Raw genomic sequence first — 21102 nt, forward strand, 5'->3', positions numbered from 1 at the left:
GAGTTTGCAAAGAACACACACTAACCACACAGATACGTACATATTTCGCAACGCACACAGAGGAAATCTGGTAAGCATTACTCGTGATAAAATAAGTGCGTGAAACAAGCTGTACGTGGCGGAATAGGAATGGGTAATGACAGCTTTGACGGCATGAAGCCAGAGTGGACGGCGCCGTTACTTCAATCCTCCCATAACGAGTTTTTAAAGAAAAGAAAAGAAAAGAGAAAAGACTCGCATGAAACATTTACGTGACGAAGGCGCGTGGTTACAGACCATTTTAACGTGGGAACGAGATTAATCCAGTTCCAGCCTACTTTAAAAGAGGGTTTAACTTGAACAAAGTTAAGAAGTAATTATTTTATGTGTGTTTATGCGGCTGTAAAGAAAAAAGAAGAAGAAAAATGTGTGGTCGAATCGTAATGTGAATGCAGGTGACAATGTCTTTAATTAGAATGCAAGCTGGGAATCCCAATATTTATTCCTCTTTGCTTTTGCTCCGAGAATACAGTTGGACTTCAGAGTTTACTTTTTTATTTTATTTTTATTCGGTTATGGATAGAATGATAAGCTGGGAGTTTTGTGGGTTGGATGAAAAACGCGGATTCATGCATGTGATTTGGACAAATTGGTGTGTGTCAATATTGAGTATGTGTAATGTAGACATCTTTTATTAACCGCAAGATTAAGTGTACATATAGAACACTAATTAAGACATAAAAATAAAATTCATGAAAACTACGCGTATTGTTTAGGGTCAGTTATAGATTTGCTTTATTTCAGAAATAGAAGGCCTTATAAAGCAAGATTAGATTGGTTTACAATTTTCAAATACTTTTCTTTCTTTCTTTCTTTTGGTTGATATATGCTTTTTAGTTGTTATACAACTTTGTGACGGTTTTTAAGTACCATATGACGATGAGTACCGCGATCAATCTAACTAAAGTTAATATATGTAAGCTAACAAAGGCCATATAAACACACACAAAAAAGAAAGAACATAATTAAATACAATTATATAACTAGTGAAATAAATCAAAAGTGACATACGAAGTTAAAAAGTATTGATACCTCTCGTCCCATCTAATAATGATTTTCTGTATAGGACAAGGGTTTTAACTCACGCTTGGAAAACCAGATGAGACTAATGGTTTTTTGTTTTCAACTTTTAATCCATCAAATTCAGCATCATATATAACGCATCGTCAATTAACAGAGATTATCAACAAATGGGCCATTATAAATATAATTACATTATTAGTATAGGAGATTGGGTTAAGAAACCAGTTTTTAAATTATAAATTGGTTTAAATGTTTAATAAAAAGGTTGGGGAAAACCAATATCGATACGGGCCTTCAATGTTTAACTAGTTTTAAATTTTTAGCAAAGTTTTAAATGGTTGACTTGAAGAATGGAAGCTATGAAATGTTTTTGGCGTACATTTGTTTGTTTCAATAGATTAAAAATATTTATACATACTTCGTATCCGACTAGGAATACGTTTTTAGCATATCTCGTATATAAAAAAAGAGTTTACGCATCGTGTGATAATGTAAATTAACACAAAATATAAATTATGTAGACGTACAGTGTAATTAAATTTGTAGAGGCCAGAATACAGCCAATAGAAGAATGATGTTGACTTTAATGACGTAAAGTTGAAGTGTGTTATAAACTTATGCGAGAAAAGAGTTGACCATTTGACTTCCTGGCCCTCTGCGTCAACCTTATACTTTGACATTTAAATTTGTCATATAACACATGTTACGGAATTTTTTTTTAATTTTGACAAACTAATTATATCATACATAGTCAACTTTGAATCAACAAAAAAGTTTTAATTTTAAATCAATCTATTTGTTCTACTGTTTTGTCCTTACTTTTGATGATTGATCGATTTTTATGAAAGATATAATAATCTTGTCGATTTTTTTAAAAAAAAATCTGTTATAAACTATATAAGAACATAAGTCAATACTACATTAAAACTGCTTTATATACTGAACTGTTTATGTTATAGATGGAAAAAAAAAATACTTGACGAACACACGACCTATTCCATGCTTCCAGCTGAGTAGAGTAGAAAATTTTATATTGAGCCAAAAGCTGATTAAGAACCATTTCGTGTCAACAAGAGCGTAATTTAACTTCATTTCGTCGAATCTTCTACTATAAGTTAACGTAATGTTGCATGCATATATTAATTCATATTTTTAAACTTGTAATGAACGGCTGATTAAACACGAACGAACGAGTTTTGTGATACACAAGTTAAAGCTGGCTTGTCTAATAATTTTGCCCTTATTAGAAAGGAAAATCAATGTTTCTTGGTTCTCGCTACCAATAATTTTTTTTAAAAAAAGATTGGACGCCTTTACTTCTCCGTTCAACTCGCCTGAATTACCTCAGGTCGGCCAATGGGGAGATGGATTAATTATCTCCTGCGGTAAAAGTTCATCTAGCAACTAAATAAAGTATAGTAGTCAACTGGTTTCCATCTTGTATTCATGTTAAATACATGTTTTTTAATTTGTATTTCTTCTTCATTCCTAGAGGCGTAATGCACGCACCATATATACCAATATAATGTATACATGCACATAGTTTGTGTTCTAATTGTTTCCTTTATTCGTTTATTTTTATCGACAAAACACACATAGTCATAAACATACTTACAAACCACGGAAAATAAATATATAATCACATTTTGTTACCGCACTTCCTACGTCAACTCTACTTGACGACAACTATATATAAAGTATAAACCCTAACTCCATCCTCTCCTTCCTCAATCCTCACCAATCTCAGTTCTTTCTCTCTCACAGTCTCTCTAATTAAGAAGAAAAAAGAAGAACAATACCTCTCTCTCTCTCTCTCTCTCTTTCCCTTTCACACAAACAACCCCAAAGCTCCGAAGAAAATGGCCCTCTTGAACCTACTCGTGACCATCGCAATAACAACCGCAATCACAATCGCAGTCATCACAACCAGAACCACAACCACCACCACCGTGGAGCACACGAGCTTCAATGTACCGGGTACGCCTACTATAAGGCCAAGTCGGTTCTTGGCTCAGAAGGAAGTAAGCGAGCGAAACCCTAACGCTGCGGACCATTGCAACAAGGACCCTGAAATATGTAATCTCTACGGAGGCGGAGGAAGCAACTCGAAGGTGACATGCTGCAACAACAAGTGCATAGACGTGAGCAACGACGACAAGAACTGTGGCGCGTGTAAGAACAAATGCAAGTTCTCACAAACATGTTGTCGCGGGCAAGGATGCAACTACACTTCATGGGATTCAGTACCTGGGATAGACTTATCTTGTGGCTACAAGCCCCCTGCTCTGAAGGGAACCTGTCAACTCTAAAGCTCCTGGTAGCTCAGGCAGTAATCTACACACTTTGGCATAAGAGAAATGCACGCCTGTTCACTGGAAAGCGCACACCGGTTGAAGGTCTCTACCACCTTTTGGATAGACGAATCCGAAACACTTGTTTGGCTCGGAACAAATCTCCGAAGCTTCGTGGTATGCTAGAGTACTGGTTTCGAGGCCTCTCTAACTGAGTCTCTCTATGTATGCATTTTCTTTCTTTCTTTTCTTTTTAGTTCCTAATCGGGCATGTTCAACCCGATCCTTGTTGTTGCTGAGACACTAAAAACCACTACTGTATCCGACCGTAAGTTATAAAATACCAGAAATTTTATTTAAAAAAAAAAATGTTGTCGCGGGCAATGCGTTTACTTGGCTTACGACAAACGTCATTGTGGACAGTGTAACAATCCGTGTGAAGTCGGTGAGTTCTGCGTCTATGGTCTATGTAACTACGCGTGAATGAATGATCGATCCATCACACGAGAAGGCCCGGGGCGCGCGTATATATATAAGTACACCGCAATCTAACTAATGCTACATAATTAAAAATCTCTATTATTTACATTGGATGTTATTATGTCCAAGTTGAATAAATAAGTGGTGTATGTAATTTTGAATCCCATAAAGTTTTGAACGGGTATATATAAAAAAAAACGATTTTGATTATGTTTATGCAAATATCCAAAAGTCATAAACTAATTTTGATATATATATACTTAATACAAAAATTATTAATGAACTTGTGGACCGTCGTGAATCACAATATCGAAAAAAGGCCATAGACTAATTTTAATTACGTGGAAGAAAATTGTGACGACGACGAAATTGTTAATTACCGAAAATAGCCCAGGCGTGCGTTCTCCTACGAACGAGTGGCGATGGCAGCTCCAGCGGTGGAGGCAACCGCCGCAACTGCTCTCCGGTCTGTTATTCTGAGGGCTCGTAAAGCGGCGGAGCAAGTAGGAAGAGATCCGGAGCGGGTCAGGGTCATTGCGGTCTCCAAGACTAAACCGGTCTCACTTATCCGCCAAATCTACGACGCAGGCCACCGCTGCTTCGGCGAGAATTACGTCCAGGAAATCATCGATAAAGCTCCACAGGTTCACCAATTTATATCTACGATTCTCAATTTTTTTAGAGATCGAACCTCGCCGTCTCAATTTTTTTCAGTTCAGAATGCGAATGTTTCTCGTTCAATTTTGTGTGATATGCAGCTTCCTGAAGATATAGAGTGGCACTTCGTGGGACATTTGCAGAGCAACAAAGCCAAAACGCTATTGAGTGTGACTTTTTAAATTTCCCATTATCTTTGAATACCTAACGACTCTCCAAGTTTTATGGAGTGAATTGTTACTGTTGATTTAAGGGTCAAGTGAAAGTGAAACTCTCTTTTTTCTTTAATCCAATGTTTGCAGCTGGAGTCCCAAACTTGGCAATGGTTCATGGTGTTGATGGCGAAAAGGTAATATAACTTCACTCATAACACAGTTCTAAGATTGGATTCCCTAAGGATAAACTAGCTAGCAGATACATAGATGTTCTGTGAGATAGTTTAAGATTTAAGAGTGATGAGAAAGCAGTGTTATGTTGCGCAATTGATTTTGCTAAGAGGTTTTGGTTTGATGTTTTATTTTGGTGCAACATTTTGGACTGATTTGACTCGACGAATCATATAGGTAGCAAACCATCTAGATCGAGCTGTTTCTAACCTTGGGAGACATCCACTAAAGGTTTTGGTCCAAGTGAATACAAGCGGAGAAGTGTGTGAGTGTATTTTCCACCGAGCTTCCAATCCTGTCCTGTAAATTGATATGGTTATCCTGCTTCGTCCATTGGCTGACTAATTGTTTGTTCTTTAAACTGGTGCAGCCAAATCTGGAATCGAACCTTCCAGTGTTGTAGGGCTAGCAAGACATGTGAAACTCCACTGTCCGAATCTTGTATTCTCCGGATTAATGACTATTGGGATGCCTGACTATACGTCTACTCCAGAGAACTTCAGGGTATGCCACTGAATCTACTCTATCCGTGTACATGTAATCATATATAAGGCTATTGTTCTAGCTACAACCGCGACAAAACCCTCGCGGGTTCTTTCTACACTTTTTACTTATCAAGGTTTATTATTTCCCCCCTTCAACTGGGACAGACACTTTCAAACTGTAGAGCTGATGTGTGCAAGGCACTTGGAGTGGCTGAGGATCAATTTGAACTGTCCATGGGCATGTCGGGTGACTTCGAGCAAGCGGTAATATCTTTGTCTCTCTTATAATATCTTTGGCATAGAATCATTTGAATGTTCTCTTACTTTCATCAAAGGAAGGAACCACAACTGTAGAAGATGATGTTTGACTATGCTTCTTTGAACTTATGGAACTGCAGATTGAAATGGGAAGCACCAATGTCAGGGTTGGTTCCACAATTTTTGGACCAAGAGAGTACCCCAAAAAAGCAACTTAGTTACTATCACTCAAACACTTATTGTAAACTTGCTTATGTTTAATGTTACTTTTGTCGATTATTAGTAATATATATATTCTTTGTGATAAACTAATGTATATTCACAATATACATTACAAAAATAAACACATTTGGTCGTTAGTGTTAAAGAGCTTGTTGTGTTTGGGTTTGGGATTGTGAACTACCATTTAAGGGCTCTGTTCTCCATCAATGGGTTTTTGAAAAACCGTTTTTTAAAACATTTCTTTGGGGTTTCTCTTTGGCTGACTAGCAAATACGGAGTAGTTGCCAATTTTTTTTTGATAATTTGCAAAACATGAATTTCGTATTTACGAGTTGAGGTCTAACGATCATGATCATAAAAGAAAGCTAACGGTAATGGAAGGATGAGGGCATACAATTTGTGTCGATATTGCAAAACAAATGATGGACCACAAAATTATGTGGTTCAAGAACTATATCCTTTCCTTATTCCGACAATCTCCACTTGTTTTTTTACCTTCTTTGTTTTTTCATTTTTGTTTGTTTGTAATGTTGTATGTCATGACATAAAGAAACAAAACCCTCCAAAAAGTTAGATGTAATGGGTTGGGTTGGGTTGCGTTGCGTTATTTTTTTAGGAAGTGGCCTTATCGTAGGAGCGCTTCCACGCGGGGTAGCTACTATCTCTAATCCGATATACACTTACATCTAACTCTGCTAATGTTTGGTTCGTATCGACCCGATTTTGAGGAACGACCATTTGCCAAGGGGCCATGTTGGGATATGGTATGGATGAGGGTTATTAGCCTAGCCCTTGTTAAATTATGTTACAACTAACCAATTTATTTAGCATTCTGTATATATTTTATAGACAATATTTAGAACTTATGCTTCTTTGAACTTATGGAACTGCAGGTCGAAATGGGAAGCACCACTGCACCAATGTGAGGATTAGCTACCCTATTTTCGGACCAAGAGAGTATCCCAAAAGAGCAACTTAGCTACTATCACTCAAGCACTTCTTGTAAGTTGTAAGATTAAGTATAAAGTTATATTTGTCGATTAATTATTAGAAATATAGTAATTCATTCTTTTGTGATAAACCATTGTGTATTCACAATATGCATTACAGAAAGAAAAAAAATATGCATTTGGTCGTTAGAGTTAACGAGCTTGTTGTGTTTGGGCTTGGGACTTAGATTACCATTTTAAGGGCTCTGTTCTCCATCATTGGGTTTTTCTACAAGTTTAAACATTTATTTGGGGTTTCTCTTTGGCTGATTAACAAATACTTGCCAGAAACTCTATAGAAATATGATATTTGCATGTAGATACAGAAGATGTTTCTCTGGAAACTGTTGACCACAAAAACGCTTGACTAAAGAGGATTTGAGTTTTCTTCCCCTGGGTCAACCGCAATTAAGATTCAATATATACCACTTATTGTTGTTGACCGCTTGAATTTTGACTTACATGCATGGTAGTGACACTACCACCGCCATACATATTCAAATCTTTAACTACACATACGAACAAGTTTTTTTCTTTTTTTGGGTGCTATTTTAATTTCTTGATGCAAAATAAATTCGTATTAACATGTTGAGGCCTTGAGATCATGATAAATGGTTTGATAAAATAAAACTAACGGTAAATCGGTAATGGAAGGAGGGCTTCGATTTGTAGATATTGCTAAACAAAAAAATGGACCACGAAATTATGTGGTTCAAGAACTATATCCTATTCTTTGGATTCCGAGGATCTTCACTTCTGTTTTTTTTGTATACCTTTTTTGTTTTTTGTTCATTTGTAATTTGGTAATAATGTCATAAAGAAAACAAAACCCTCCAAAAAGCTATGCTCTAAAACTATTCACATTATTTCTATATGTAAGTTTTAAAATTTAGCTTCGCAATATATCGACCTAATGAACGATGGTCCAACGTTAGCCCAATTGAGCCTCGTAGAAGTTGCTACGACCACACATCGTCTCATGAAAAAGCATGACCAAAGAAATTTTTTATGTAATGACAACATAAAACAAGAATAAAAACACAAACTAATACCTTGATTTTACCGAGATCATATATATGCCGCATGAACTTTTATAGTGCGTAGATTTTATTGCAACCTCCTAGTAGATAGTCTCTTACAAATTGCATGCAGAAAACTACAATCCCACTTACATTTATTTGATAACTACTATAGAATGACACATCTTTTTATGTATCTTGAGATAATGAGAAATCAAAATCTTCACACATCTCTTCCAAATGATAATTATTTTGATTAATTTATTTCATATCAATATTTTTATATCGGTTTAAAATATGAAACTTTGATACCATTTGAAAAATACGAAACTTTAAATGAAAATTATATTTTAATAACACTTATTCACATAGAGTATCAATTATGTATATACCTTTGCACTTGATCCTAACATTTTCTATTCGTTTATTCGATTTTTGTTCTTAACCTTTAGCCGACTAACCAAAACTTTGGTAAACTAGCTAAAGTTAGACAAGATAAGGAAATAACGAGGAAAAAATAAAGTAATTCAATACGACCTAAATAAAATAATAGAAACTTCACGTCCAAATCACAACCACAGAAAAAAATAAAGGGAAGGAAAAAGTTATATATAAAATAAAAATTAATTTGATATATTTTTGTCGTTAGTAATTTCTCTGGTTCACTCATCTCCTATCTGTATTTAAAGCCCATTCGATATCTCCTAAGACACTGTATCCGCAAAATACTATACCTCAACCCCAAAAAAAAAAAAAAAAGGAAAAACCAAATTGTTATAGGAATCAATCTTCTCTCTTTAATCTAAGTTGTATAAACCCAAATCAAAAAGATCTCTCCTTTTTTTTTTTTTTTTTTTGCTGTTTTGAGTGTCGGGTTCGGTGAAATCTGTAAACTTTCTCCGGCGTGCGTTTCGAATTTTACCAAAAATTGGGGAATCAGGTGATCGGCATCACGGCTATACACGGGATATCTCCGGGTGTTAGCTTTCATGTCCGTATAGTTCGACGTAAGGGTTGTTTAATCGAAACTAATCCTTTGCCGCACGGGGGACGTGGAGCTCTGCCGTCTGAAGGCGGCAGCCCTTCTGATCTCCTCTTTCTTGCCGGAGGCGGTTCCACTTTCATCTACCATCTTATTAGCTTCTAGGTTTTAGGTTTGTTTTAGAGAGTCCTTTTTTTTTTTTTGGTTCTATCGATTTATCTTGTGGGGTTAGAAGGAATTGAGAATGTTGAAAATTAAGAGAGTTCCGACCGTCGTATCGAACTACCAGAAGGATGAGGCGGCTGATGAATCCGTCGGCTGTGGACGGAATTGCCTCGGCGCATGTTGCATTAATGGTACGTTCTGTAAGCTAAATCGTCTTTTTTTTGCTGTTGCTTAATTTTAACTCTTTGATTCACACTTTTTTTTTGCTGTGTTTATAGGGGCTAGGCTTCCTCTGTATGCCTGTAAGAATCTGGAAAAATCCAGAGAGAAGATTGTGGTCAGCCATGAAGCTGAAGAGCCTCCTGTGGCTTTTCTTGAGTCTCTCGTTCTCGGAGAGGTAAGTAAAATCGTTTACTTACATAGAGCAAAACGAGTTTAGTGGATTCTTCTGCTTAAAAGAGTCTAATCATTAAAACAATCATTTTTTTATGTTTTCAGTGGGAGGATAGGTTCCAAAGAGGACTTTTCCGCTATGATGTCACTGCATGCGAAACCAAAGTAATTGTCTTTCTTATACCTTGTTTGACAATCTAGTGATGTTTGTTTAAATCCGAGGTTTGTTTTGCATTGTTTCTTAAGATTGTTTTCTCTTGTTGTTGTTATATAGGTTATCCCGGGGAAGTATGGTTTCGTTGCTCAGCTAAACGAGGGTCGTCACCTAAAGAAGAGGCCAACCGAGTTCCGTGTGGATAAGGTTTTGCAGTCTTTTGATGGCAGCAAATTCAACTTCACTAAAGTTGGTCAAGAAGAGCTGCTCTTCCAGTTTGAAGCTGGCGAAGATGGCCAAGTTCAGTTCTTCCCCTGCATGCCTCTTGATCCAGAGAATTCTTTCAGTGTTGTTGCCATCAATGTAAAGAATCTTGTGCAGAGAGCTCTATTTGTTGTCCTTTGATTGGTTTTGATAGCAAAAGATTAATTCTTTATTGTTTTTTTTAACAGGTTAGCCCGATCGAGTATGGGCATGTGCTGCTGATTCCTCGTGTTCTTGACTGCCTGCCACAGAGGATCGATCACAAAAGCCTTTTGCTTGCAGTTCACATGGCTGCTGAGGCCGCGAATCCTTACTTCAGACTTGGTTACAACAGCCTGGGTGCTTTTGCCACTATCAACCATCTTCACTTTCAGGTATACACAATAGTGACCCATGCATAATTCCTTTTTTCTCCGGCTTGTCTAAGTTGACTTGTATTGATTTTTTTGGTGGTGATTTTGTTGGAAACAGGCATATTACCTGGCCATGCCTTTCCCACTTGAGCGAGCTCCTACCAAGAATATGGTTACCACTGTTAGTGGTGTGAAAATCTCAGAGCTTCTGAATTACCCTGTGAGAAGTCTTCTCTTTGAAGGTGGAAGCTCTATGCAAGACCTATCTGATACTGTATCAGATGCCTGCGTTTGCCTCCAGAACGACAACATACCTTTCAACATCCTCATCGCTGATTGTGGAAGGCAGATCTTCGTGATGCCACAGGTATAACATTAGCTCAAACCGTTGGATCACTACATGTTTTGAATCCACCCAATAAAAGTGAATAACAGTTTCAATATATAAATTGCAGTGTTACGCAGAGAAACAGGCTCTAGGTGAAGTAAGCCCCGAGGTATTGGAAACGCAAGTGAACCCAGCCGTGTGGGAGATAAGTGGTCATATGGTGCTGAAGAGGAAAGAGGATTACGAAGGAGCTTCAGAGGAGAATGCTTGGAGGCTCCTTGCAGAAGCTTCTCTGTCAGAGGAAAGGTTTAAGGAGGTTAACACTCTCATCTTTGAAGCCATCGGTTGTAGTGACCAGGAGGAGGATCTTGAAGGAACCATAGTTCACCTGCAAATCCCTAATGGTGGTGTTGTTAACCAGAAAAGCAATCGTATCCATGGAGGTCCTATCACAAACGGGACTACCTCTGAGTGCATTGTCCTTCAGTGAACAATATCGTGACTTGGTGGTCTGTATGTATAATTAGAAGCCTAAATAAGCAAACTCTCTTGCTAGTTGCATTTGAAGCTTCTTGGTGTTTTAATGATGGTTGTGGGTATTTTGTGCCTAGAATTGCTCTGTTTTTTTTTTAGTGTTGTTATAAGTTCGTGTTTATGATGAATATATATGTTCTTCTCCATGATGATGATTATTTTATAGATATGATCATTCAAAGTCATTCGAAGTCGTGGTTAGTATGTCTTAACTCTTAAGAATGTCTCGGTCTCAGCCAAGTGCTTGTATCGAATTCTATCTAAAATCAACGTACATGTTATTGTTAACGTGCAGAAAATGAGACAGTACTATTATAACTGCCTTACTGGTTGTTTTGAATCATGGGTGTGTCTTGGGACAGTACTGGTTGTTTTGATTATGGGTGTGTCTTGTGATCATCAACCATCACAATCTCTGTTTGTTAAGCACATCGTGTATAGACAGTACTATAATTACTAGTCGTTTTGATCATGGGTGTGTCTTGTGAGACAGTACTGGTTGTTTTGATCATGGGTGTGTCTTATGATCATGAACCATCACAATCACTGTTTGTTAAGCACGTCGTGTATAGACTACAATCACAAACAAGACCACGGTTCAAGTTATAGAATATTTTGTTGCATTGTCCGAGTGGATTTTATATTTTGTTCGCCCATTATCTCATCATATTTCAATAAGGGCTTTTTCATCGTTTCATTTACTGGTTTTACCAATGAGTTTATAAACCCAAGAAATTATAGATAATCGGGTTAATAACACCTTTAAGTCCAAACAGTAGAGTAATAACACAGGATGAGGATCCAATAACAAACGAACAAAGACGAATAATTAACCGAATGGTTCTTTTTAACCTTGAACGACCATACATAATTCATAGTTTCTTCTACTATGAACTAATGGCCACGATTAAAAAAAAAACAAGTCTGGAAATATCCTAATAATGCCGATTACTCCTTAAACCATTCCATATCACACAAAGCCCTACTAAAACCCGGAGGAGGAAGTGTCAAGCCATAGCCATAGCCATAGCAAAACCAGTACCACCGCCACCAGTCTGATGGAGCATCGCATCGATCTCATCACCGTCCTCCATGTCAAGCTGTAGTAGCATCAGGATGATTATTAGCGTTATAATGAAAAGCTACAACATTTTAAGAGGGTAAAATAAGAGCATGTGTAGATTGAATTATGTGTTTTGTTTTACCTCATCAGGGGTTTGCTCAGCGCGAAGACGACGTCCATCAAACAAGAAAGCGATGGAGTTCATGTCCTGGGATTGCCTGTCACAGTAAGCATTCATCAGCTTCTTCAGCTGAGTGCTTCTCTTGATCCTAAAGAACACCTCGTTTCCATCCTATATGGGAACCAAATTACAAAGGATAACACTGTTAACAAAAGTTAAGAGATAGCATAAGAAACAATAATTGAAATCTAATGTCTCTTTCTATCTTTTTTTGGAATTCTAAAGTCTCTCTGTTTTGAGATATAATGTAGGCTTTTTGCTTATGAGAATTCCAAACATAAACACCCCCCAACGGAGAGATTACAAACTCATCAGCATAATAAACCAGACAATTGTTTGACAGCATCGTTCACAAATCCTTAGAACATTCAACAACTGTTTCAACTTTACAGTTGCAAAATTGTGAAATACACTCAAACAACAACAGAATCCACAAGCTTTATATACACAACTCACACCTAAAACCCAAGTTATAATTATCGAATTTTCATAAACAACCAGTAAACAGCACAATATTTTGTCCAGACAAATCAAAAACCAAAGTAAAAAAAAAAAAGCCACCAACACTGAGCTTGTTGTACGAAACCCTAAAATTGTGAAACGAGAGCCAAATCGGGAAAAAAAAATAAAACCCTAATCGGAGCTACACGAGAGATTCAAATCAGAAACCCAAATCTTCAAAAAAAAAAAAAAAAAAAAAAAAAAAAAAAAAGGGAGAAAAAAAAGTAGAAAAGGATAGATACCTGTCCCTTGACTTTGAGATTGATGTGAGCTCCACCGTCTCCTGGCTTCTTGTCTTCCTCCTGGGTTGCAGACATCGTTTAAGACTCTCTCGTCCGGTGCACAAATACAAAGAAATTAGATAGAACGACGAGAGAGATTCAGACTCCGATCAAACGAGAGAGATATGAAAATATATAAATAGAAAAAGAGACTGAAAGAAATCTGGAAAACAAAAATCTCTCTCTCTCTCTAATTGGCCCGGTGGCTTTTTGTACTTGGACGCATCGGATTCCTCTTTATCTCTTTAAAAAGTGGTGAATCGTTGTAGGGCATCTACTACCCTTATCCAACGGTTCATATTCTCTAGGTTTTTTGTTTTAATCCAACGGCTGTGAGACACTACTACTGCGTTTTTTTTATTTATGGGCTTATGATATTTTCATTGGGCTACATCTATTTGATTCGAACCCATTAGACAATGTGATCCCCCATCTATTTTCAAAAACGACGTAGCCACCATTAACAATTAAATCGAATTTAGTGAAGAAAAAAAAAGATTAGTTGAACAATATAAAGTGAGTCGCGCTCTCTTCACAAAAAGAAAGGATTGCACATAGAAAGAACCAAAGGTCTTTGTTGAAAGAAAACAATAAATCTAAAAGCCTTTTTCAAACAAATTCAAAATCAACTATGTTAAAATTTCGAAAGTTTCTTTACCTGAATTTTATGTTTTTAAGCTATAAATAGATAATTTTAAAATTACGCTTTTTCAGTTTATCATATTTTTTCAACAAGTCTTCCGTGTAATTAGTTATCCCACATCCCCCACTTGGCACACTTCTTTACATCTATAAATCATATAAAAACGATAGACCAGCTCCCCTCACCAGGCAAAACACACACACACACACTAATCTTTCGTACGTACGTCTCCATAACTATCAATCAACCCACAGTTCTGTTCTTGAAGAAATCAATGGCCGTTTCTTTCCTACCTTGTTTTCTCATTCTTTGCCTCTTCCCAACCATTTCCTTCACACACGCTGGTTAGTTTTTTTCTTTCTATTCTTCGCGTTAGTTTATAGATGCATCTCTGTATCCTCACGTTCATCTCATTTAACGTTTTTGTTTCCACAGAGTCTGGAATGATCGGAGTAAATTACGGCCGGATAGCTAACAACCTCCCGTCACCAAAGAATGTAGTAAGCCTCCTGAAATCACAAGGAATCAGCCGTATCAAAATCTACGACACAGATAAAAACGTGTTAGCCGCGCTTGCAAACTCAGGAATCAAAGTAATCGTCGCTCTCCCCAACGAGCTTCTCTCTTCCGCCTCATCAAACCAATCATTCGCCGACCGCTGGATTCAAACCAACGTAGCTTCACACTTCCCAGCGACGGAGATCGAAGCTATCGCCGTCGGTAACGAAGTGTTCGTCGATCCCAAGAACACCACGCCGTATCTCGACCCTGCGATGAAGAACATTCACACCTCTCTGGTGAAGCATAACCTCGACAAAGCGATCAAGATCTCCTCACCGGTTGCTCTTAGCGCGCTGGCTAATTCGTACCCGCCATCTTCCGGTTCTTTTAAACCGGATTTAATCGAACCGGTTATTAAACCGATGCTTGATCTGTTACAGCGAACGTCGTCGTATCTAATGGTTAATGCTTACCCGTTCTTCGCTTACTCAGCAAACGCCGACAAAATCTCCTTAGACTACGCTCTGTTTCAAGAAAACTCCGGGAACATAGACTCCCGCACCAGACTGAAGTATAACAATCTCTTCGACGCTCAACTCGACGCCGTTTACGCCGCTATGTCCGCCGTAGGATTTAACGACGTTAAGGTGATGGTGACGGAGACAGGGTGGCCTTCCGTTGGAGACGAGAACGAAATCGGTGCAAGCGAACCATACGCGGCGGCGTATAACGTCGGACTTGTGAAGAGAGTGTTAACCGATAATGGGACGCCGTTGAGACCGAGGGAGTCTCTTAACGTTTATCTATTCGCGTTGTTAAACGAGAACCAGAAACCAGGGCCAACGTCTGAGAGAAACTACGGGTTGTTCTACCCAAACGAAGGGAAGGTGTACGACGTTCCGTTCACCGCGAGGTCAACGTTTCCGGTCAACGGTAAGGGAGATGAGGTCCCGGTGTCGAAGTGGTGCGTTTCGAACGGAGAGATGGCGAGGGATAGGCTTCAGGCGGCTCTTGATTACGCTTGCGGAGAAGGAGGAGCTGATTGCCGTCCGATTCAGCCAGGTGCCACGTGTTATCATCCTGAGACGTTAGAAGCGCATGCTTCGTACGCTTTCAACAGTTACTATCAGAAGAACGCGCGTGGTGTTGGTACGTGCTACTTTGGTGGAGCTGCTCACGTCGTCACGCAACCTCCTCGTACGTTAATCTTATCATCCCTTTTCTCTAATTATCAAATTTATTATCATACGATTACATTTAATTTGATTGAATTTAATTTGGAATCAAGTGTTAATTCATGAACTGTTATTCAAAAAAAGCTAAAAAGGTGAAATATTGTGGTTTAGTAGTTGGTAGTTGCGAAAGTTCAGCTATATCGTGTTCTCTTTGCGTTTTAGAATTTTAAGATGTTCATGTTATATCGTGTCTTCATAGTTATAACTGTAAGATATGATGATGTTTAATATTTTATATCATTCTAATTAATATGAATTTGGTTGATTGCAGGATTTGGGAAATGTGAGTTTCCCACCGGACAGTGAGGACTGAGGAGTAGTAGTTAGCGGCATTTGTTTATTTTCTGCCTTTATTTAATTAGCTAGCGCAGTGAGGTTTTATTATAAGACGTTTGTGTTTAGAATAGTCATAGGTTTTTATATTTTACAGCCATAAAGAAAACAGAAAATTAAGAAGTACTTGTAAAATAATTAAACCAGCTCATTTATTAAAAGAGACATTATGTGTTTAGAGTATTAGACATTATCATGTGTTTAGAGTATTCTATCTCTCTTTTAAGAAATGAGCTAGATAGTAATAGTACGTAACATTTGTATTTAAGCCATATAACGTAGAAATATTACAAATTAACATGAATATGTCTTGTTATTGAAAGTAATAAATAGTACAATTATAAAGAGTCTCATCGTGATAGAAATCCATAAGTAATTGTATTAGATGTCACCATATTGACCATAAGTTTGTGTAAACGATTCGTTTTAGTAATCAAACGGAGACCACACACAAAAAAAAAAAAAAAAAAAAAAAAAAAATCATTAGCTACGTCGTCAACATAAAATTCTGAGTTCTGACACTGATTTGTCAACAATTTTTTAAAATCGATTTAAATGCCTAATTAAACTAATAGTTACTTCACTGATATCCATCTACTTTTTTTTTTAATTGCCAATACTGATATACATCTACTTTTGTAAATTAAGAAAACAAAAAATTGTTCACATAGAACTAGAAGCTCCACTACGTGACCCGAATATAATTGGAAAGCGAGAGAAAGTGAGTGATTCTATTTTCGAATATTCCAAAACTTATTAGAATAATGTATGTTTCTAATTATAGTCTGTGTGTAAATATGATATCACGGTCTTCGAAAACCATTCATTATTTTGTTCATGAAGTGATCCCACACTGTTTCATGTCTCCTTGGCATATGTTTCTTGTTTCGTCAACTCAGAAGAAGAAGATACAAAAAAAAAGTCATAGCAGGGGAATATAGTGAAAACTAAGATGTTGAAACATTGATTTTTCACAGTAGATTTAATTATTTTCGCTTCTTTAGTAAATAAACATTACTTACTTATCCTATGATTTTCTTAACAATCGTCTCTAGTCTCTAGCTACTCTCTATAAAAATACACACAACTATCAGAGTTAACCACTTACGCTATATTTCAGTAGGTTTCTTCTTTAGTTAACTCAAAAACAAAAAACAAAAAACAACTCATTAAAATAAAATAAAAATGAAACGTTAACTTACTTATTAGAGATCTTATGCATACATACTGATTGCTATGCCTTCCATTTTTATTTTTGTAAATTAATGTATTCTTAATTACAATAAACATTATATTTGTCTTTCTATTAAAAAGATGATTAATCCTTTTTACTAAAATTAGATTAGGACCCGCCCGATGTGCGGGTTTAGAGTTTTTAAAATAAATTAAATTTAACAAAAAAAATAAAAACTATGTATAAAAAGAAATTGATACACGGAGTTGTCCAATGTAATATTTGGTGTAAATAGTGCGATTTTGCAGTTGAGACTATTAATCATGTTTTCTTTGAATACCCCTGCTCGTGTGAAGTTTGAGATTTATCTCCGACTCTGGTCTCGTCAGAGAGTTTTCCATATGAGTCGATGTACTCGAATTTTGATTTTGTTTTCTGGAGGGGTGTCTCTCAACAGGGTGATCCTGATCCTGATCAACTTTTTCAATTACCACATGGGCAATCTGGGAGGCCATAAATAAAAACGTTTTTCAAGGTTTAGATATCGAGGCGAATGATATAATTGCTCAGACTTTGGACGATAAGTTAGCCTGGGAAAAGGCGCTCTCTTTTTCGGCGGATCATGCCAGCTCCATCTCCGTCTTCGGATGTCCAGGTTTCTTCACCTGGTTATCAGATTAATGGTTCTTAGAAAGCAACCAATGTGCATTCAAGATTGAGCTGGTGGTGTTGCGTTAGTGAGGAGCGAACCTTGTTGTTAGGAGGCCAAGTGTCTAAGATGGAGCCCCTCCCCTACATTCGGAGTTAGAAGCGTTGTTGTCGGTCATGGAGCGGATACATGCTGCAGGGATTGCTTGTAAACATTTCAAGACTGATTTTGCTGAGTTACTCACTATTGTGCAGTCCCTGAAGATTGGTCGTCCTTCTCCAACCTGCTTGATGATTTTAAATCGCTGGAGTCCTTCCCACTATTCTATATCTCTTTGATCCAGCATGTGTCAAATACAAATGCAGATTTTCTTGCCCGTGGTTCGTATTCTCTTATCTTTTGTAAACCCCTTCCCTCCAGCTTGGACAACTAACCGAGGAATTTTCTTTTAATTTATTGTTTGGTTGAGAAAAAAAAAAAAGGTAAATAGATACACTTTTAGTTTAAAAAAATAGTTGTAGATGAGTTCAAAGTTATTAAAATAAAATTAATTTTAACTAAGAATATATATTTAATTTTTTTCATAAGCAAAAACAATGTGTAAAAGTAAAGAGATAAACTTTTAGTTATAGAAAATAGTTTTTTTTTTGCTATAATGCACTAATGTATATCCATTTACAAATTTACTATATACATTACTACTAAAAGAGTATTTGTACACATAAATATATTTTACTATTAAAATATACTCTTTAGTCTTTACTACTACCAACAAATTATCTTTAAGAACACATTAAATAACTTATTATATGTCTCCTCACTTTAACATTTTTATAGTTACAAAAACGCATACGTTAAGATTACATACTCCTATCTTATATATTACAATAACAATATTTTTGAATAAATTATTTGATTGGTGAAAAAAATATGAGACGATCTTTTTTTTTTTTTACTTCAACCATCTTTTTCTTTATGTAAAGGTGAGTATTTACATTTTTTTAGAAACAGTAATTAATTGTATATTTTCACAATCATTTTTTATCTTATATAAAAAGTAATTATTTTTCTTGTAAAATTAGCAACTTAAAATTAAAATAAATAAACTATATTATAATTTCGAATTTTATGATATATATATATAATTTCCTGATAATGATCTTTTTAAGATTTAAAGCTGTTTAAATTTTATAATTTTCTTACAATTGCTTTTTGATATTTTTAAAACTGTTAATAGTTTTGTTTTACATTTAGAAGTTTACAAAGATTTTTTTTCTTTAAAAGATTTTAAATAAAATTAGGTTTTTTCTTTATTTTACTTTTATATAAAAAAATTTATCGTAGGTTTTGAATTTTTACATTTTTTTATGGCGAGTCCTTATTTAGAATTGACACGTGTCAACATCTGAATGATATAATTGACACGTGTCACGATCTTGTTAATTAATAATTTTGTCATCAAGCTTTATATAATAAGATATCTCTACGTACCCACCAGTTTTTTGCCCTAAACATGCAGTTTGTAACTACCTAACGAAAGAAAAATATTATATTGTTAATTAATTAATATGTAGACTAACTTTATTTTAAGGTTTAGGGTTGTGTATAAAATTAACAAAATTCATCAGAAATACTTTTTATGTTGTTTATATATAGTTTCTAATTAATTTTATGTATACATATCTTTTTTTTTCTTATAAATATGCATATGTAAAAAATAAGCAAAACATATGTAAATTTTGAACAAAACATAAGTAAAATATTTTTATGTATGTGTTTTCAAAACACATAAAATATACTCTTAGATACCATACCATCTATTTTTTTTTATTGTCTAAGATTTTATTAGTTCATTAAAAATATCTTCATATAAATTTTTAATACAAGTTTTTAAGGTAACTTTCATGTGGTTTTTCATTTTACTTTCAAACATCTGATATATTATATAATATTCTGTTAATATAAATAAAAGATTAAGAAATATGAAATAAGGAAGTTTAATAACAAACAAAATCTCATGGATTTTGAAAAAAAAAATGTAAACACATTTTCAAACTAAATACATAACCTAACTAAAAATATAGGTGGCTTTACAATTTTTTACTATTTTGTGGCGTTGGACAAAATGCCCTTTTCAATACACATGAGACACGCCACTGAGGATAACAAGCAAAGACTATTCATTTATTGGACGGTAAATCTGATATTTTTTTAAATCAGTTTATCTCATGTATTTTCCATTATAAAGCATAAATTAACACATTAATTTATTCTAGTAATAAGTAATAACAAAGGAGTAAAAAAAATAACAAAAGAGTACTACATGCACCTACTTTAAAAAATGATTAATACTATAAGTGTATATATAACTTGAAGAAAGAGAGAGACTATAATGCAAGTCTGCAACTGATTAATATAAAATCCAGTCACTTTTTTTTTTGAAAATCTAGTAAATTTCCTTTAATTACTTATATTTTTTCCCGATCTCTTTTCCAAACACGTAAAATGAGCGAAGACGAGAAAAATAAATACTTGAAAGATATACAAAGCCTATGCTCCGGATCCGAGGACAACAACGTCCCACCCCGCGGACCTGTTCCGACAACGGTAACTTACCGTAACAACCCTTACCAGTATCACATTCCCGACGTTAACAACCCTAGTGCAAACTACTTACCTTGGTATCAACATTCCCATCCAGCCAACGCCTCCACTGTTTTCGTGGAGCGGATGAACGCCCTGACGGACAACGTGGCTCCATGGAATGTGCCCGTTCCACAAAACCGTGTTGATCCCAACCAGTATCAAGCTGAACTGGATGTTAGTTAATATATATAATTGTAGTGTATATATATATATAATTATATATATAGTAGATTGACACTTTTTTATGTTTTTATAACCATTTTTTTTGTAAATTAATGTATTCTTAATTACAAGAAACATTATATTTTTCTTTCTATTAAAAAGATGATTAATCCTTTATTCTAAAATATCTCTACCCACCAGTTTTTTGCCTAAACAGCTTGAAACTACCTAACGAAAGTTGAGAACAATAATTCAACGAGAGGAAGAGAGAGAGTTTTAGACACAAGAAAACACTCTCCTCTCACAGAGATCATCAGAGTTCTGAATTCATAGATCTAGCTAGAAAATTGAATCAGGAAGAGATCACTGCATACACTCTAAATGATGGTGAGTTCAGCTGATTGGTCAGTAAATTCGGTCAACAATTCTGGAGAGCGTAAGAGATTTGTGGTAGTTCTCATTCTGCTTCTTGTTTTGAAAGCATCAATCAAGAATTTTAGTTATAGTTCAATAATCCGTGCATGTGACGCATGAATTGATACATTCAGGTAATTAATCTTGGTTGTAGCTCTAGGGAATTTAACAGTGATTTGTAGCGTAGTGTTACTTTAAAAACCAACAACGTTACCGTATATTCAGTATCCAACAAATTAAAATGCATCTTATAATGTTTCTGGACCGAATGTTTTATTTGTGGCGTGTTCTCCTTTA

At 35.6% G+C, this 21102-nt stretch overlaps 5 protein-coding genes across 6 annotated transcripts; 4 read left to right on the forward strand and 1 right to left on the reverse strand.

Moving 5' to 3' along the window:
* Positions 1 to 2810: 2810 nt before the first annotated feature.
* Positions 2811 to 3836, forward strand: LOC109127908 (stigma-specific STIG1-like protein 1). The gene is made up of 2 exons (XM_087470463.1): positions 2811 to 3262; positions 3722 to 3836. The coding sequence occupies exons 1-2, from the start codon at positions 2922 to 2924 to the stop codon at positions 3834 to 3836; spliced, it is 456 nt and encodes a 151-aa protein (XP_087326589.1). The 5' UTR covers positions 2811 to 2921.
* A 164-nt stretch (positions 3837 to 4000) lies between these two features.
* On the forward strand, positions 4001 to 5986 carry LOC104717544 (uncharacterized). The gene is made up of 7 exons (XM_010435128.3): positions 4001 to 4477; positions 4592 to 4658; positions 4793 to 4839; positions 5054 to 5141; positions 5247 to 5380; positions 5527 to 5625; positions 5760 to 5986. The coding sequence occupies exons 1-7, from the start codon at positions 4256 to 4258 to the stop codon at positions 5835 to 5837; spliced, it is 735 nt and encodes a 244-aa protein (XP_010433430.1). The 5' UTR covers positions 4001 to 4255; the 3' UTR covers positions 5838 to 5986.
* A 2504-nt stretch (positions 5987 to 8490) lies between these two features.
* LOC104717545 (GDP-L-galactose phosphorylase 1) lies at positions 8491 to 11168 on the forward strand. 2 transcript variants are annotated; one of them, XM_010435129.3, is made up of 7 exons: positions 8491 to 9187; positions 9275 to 9393; positions 9495 to 9554; positions 9664 to 9906; positions 9996 to 10181; positions 10279 to 10527; positions 10616 to 11168. In XM_010435129.3, exons 1-7 carry the CDS (start codon positions 9076 to 9078, stop codon positions 10976 to 10978), a joined length of 1332 nt encoding a protein of 443 aa, XP_010433431.2. In that variant the 5' UTR covers positions 8491 to 9075; the 3' UTR covers positions 10979 to 11168. The 2 variants fall into 2 exon arrangements, with proteins under 2 accessions (XP_010433431.2, XP_087326591.1); XM_087470465.1 differs by having other exon boundaries at positions 9679 to 9906.
* A 572-nt stretch (positions 11169 to 11740) lies between these two features.
* LOC104717546 (small ubiquitin-related modifier 1) lies at positions 11741 to 13337 on the reverse strand. The gene is made up of 3 exons (XM_010435130.3): positions 13010 to 13337; positions 12228 to 12377; positions 11741 to 12122 (listed from the first exon to the last, which is right to left on the reverse strand). Exons 1-3 carry the CDS (start codon positions 13082 to 13084, stop codon positions 12030 to 12032), a joined length of 318 nt encoding a protein of 105 aa, XP_010433432.1. The 5' UTR covers positions 13085 to 13337; the 3' UTR covers positions 11741 to 12029.
* A 499-nt stretch (positions 13338 to 13836) lies between these two features.
* Positions 13837 to 15941, forward strand: LOC104717547 (glucan endo-1,3-beta-glucosidase 12-like). Its single transcript, XM_010435131.2, has 3 exons — positions 13837 to 14035; positions 14127 to 15389; positions 15699 to 15941. Exons 1-3 carry the CDS (start codon positions 13966 to 13968, stop codon positions 15731 to 15733), a joined length of 1368 nt encoding a protein of 455 aa, XP_010433433.2. The 5' UTR covers positions 13837 to 13965; the 3' UTR covers positions 15734 to 15941.
* The last annotated feature ends 5161 nt before the right edge of the window (positions 15942 to 21102 follow it).

Source organism: Camelina sativa, chromosome 10 (assembly GCF_030686135.1).
Source record: "Camelina sativa cultivar CO46 ecotype springtype chromosome 10, ASM3068613v1".
Taxonomy (NCBI): Eukaryota; Viridiplantae; Streptophyta; class Magnoliopsida; order Brassicales; family Brassicaceae; genus Camelina; species Camelina sativa.

What these genes read in the sequence shown, in the direction of transcription:
- LOC109127908 (XM_087470463.1), top strand. Translation starts at nt 2,922, where the DNA reads ATGGCCCTCTTGAACCTACTCGTGACCATCGCAATAACAACCGCAATC. An exon ending in AAATGCAAGTTCTCACAAAC is followed by an intron (nt 3,263 to 3,721) that starts ATGTTGTCGCGG and finishes TTAAAAAAAAAA; the next exon opens with ATGTTGTCGCGGGCAATGCG.
- LOC104717544 (XM_010435128.3), top strand. Translation starts at nt 4,256, where the DNA reads ATGGCAGCTCCAGCGGTGGAGGCAACCGCCGCAACTGCTCTCCGGTCT. An exon ending in CAAAGCCAAAACGCTATTGA is followed by an intron (nt 4,659 to 4,792) that starts GTGTGACTTTTT and finishes CAATGTTTGCAG; the next exon opens with CTGGAGTCCCAAACTTGGCA. An exon ending in CTACTCCAGAGAACTTCAGG is followed by an intron (nt 5,381 to 5,526) that starts GTATGCCACTGA and finishes CAACTGGGACAG; the next exon opens with ACACTTTCAAACTGTAGAGC.
- LOC104717545 (XM_010435129.3), top strand. Translation starts at nt 9,076, where the DNA reads ATGTTGAAAATTAAGAGAGTTCCGACCGTCGTATCGAACTACCAGAAG. An exon ending in AGTCTCTCGTTCTCGGAGAG is followed by an intron (nt 9,394 to 9,494) that starts GTAAGTAAAATC and finishes TTATGTTTTCAG; the next exon opens with TGGGAGGATAGGTTCCAAAG. An exon ending in TCAGTGTTGTTGCCATCAAT is followed by an intron (nt 9,907 to 9,995) that starts GTAAAGAATCTT and finishes TTTTTTTAACAG; the next exon opens with GTTAGCCCGATCGAGTATGG.
- LOC104717546 (XM_010435130.3), bottom strand. Translation starts at nt 13,084, where the DNA reads ATGTCTGCAACCCAGGAGGAAGACAAGAAGCCAGGAGACGGTGGAGCT. An exon ending in ATCTCAAAGTCAAGGGACAG is followed by an intron (nt 12,378 to 13,009) that starts GTATCTATCCTT and finishes GTTCCCATATAG; the next exon opens with GATGGAAACGAGGTGTTCTT. An exon ending in CTGAGCAAACCCCTGATGAG is followed by an intron (nt 12,123 to 12,227) that starts GTAAAACAAAAC and finishes ATGCTACTACAG; the next exon opens with CTTGACATGGAGGACGGTGA.
- LOC104717547 (XM_010435131.2), top strand. Translation starts at nt 13,966, where the DNA reads ATGGCCGTTTCTTTCCTACCTTGTTTTCTCATTCTTTGCCTCTTCCCA. An exon ending in CATTTCCTTCACACACGCTG is followed by an intron (nt 14,036 to 14,126) that starts GTTAGTTTTTTT and finishes TTGTTTCCACAG; the next exon opens with AGTCTGGAATGATCGGAGTA. An exon ending in CGTCGTCACGCAACCTCCTC is followed by an intron (nt 15,390 to 15,698) that starts GTACGTTAATCT and finishes GGTTGATTGCAG; the next exon opens with GATTTGGGAAATGTGAGTTT.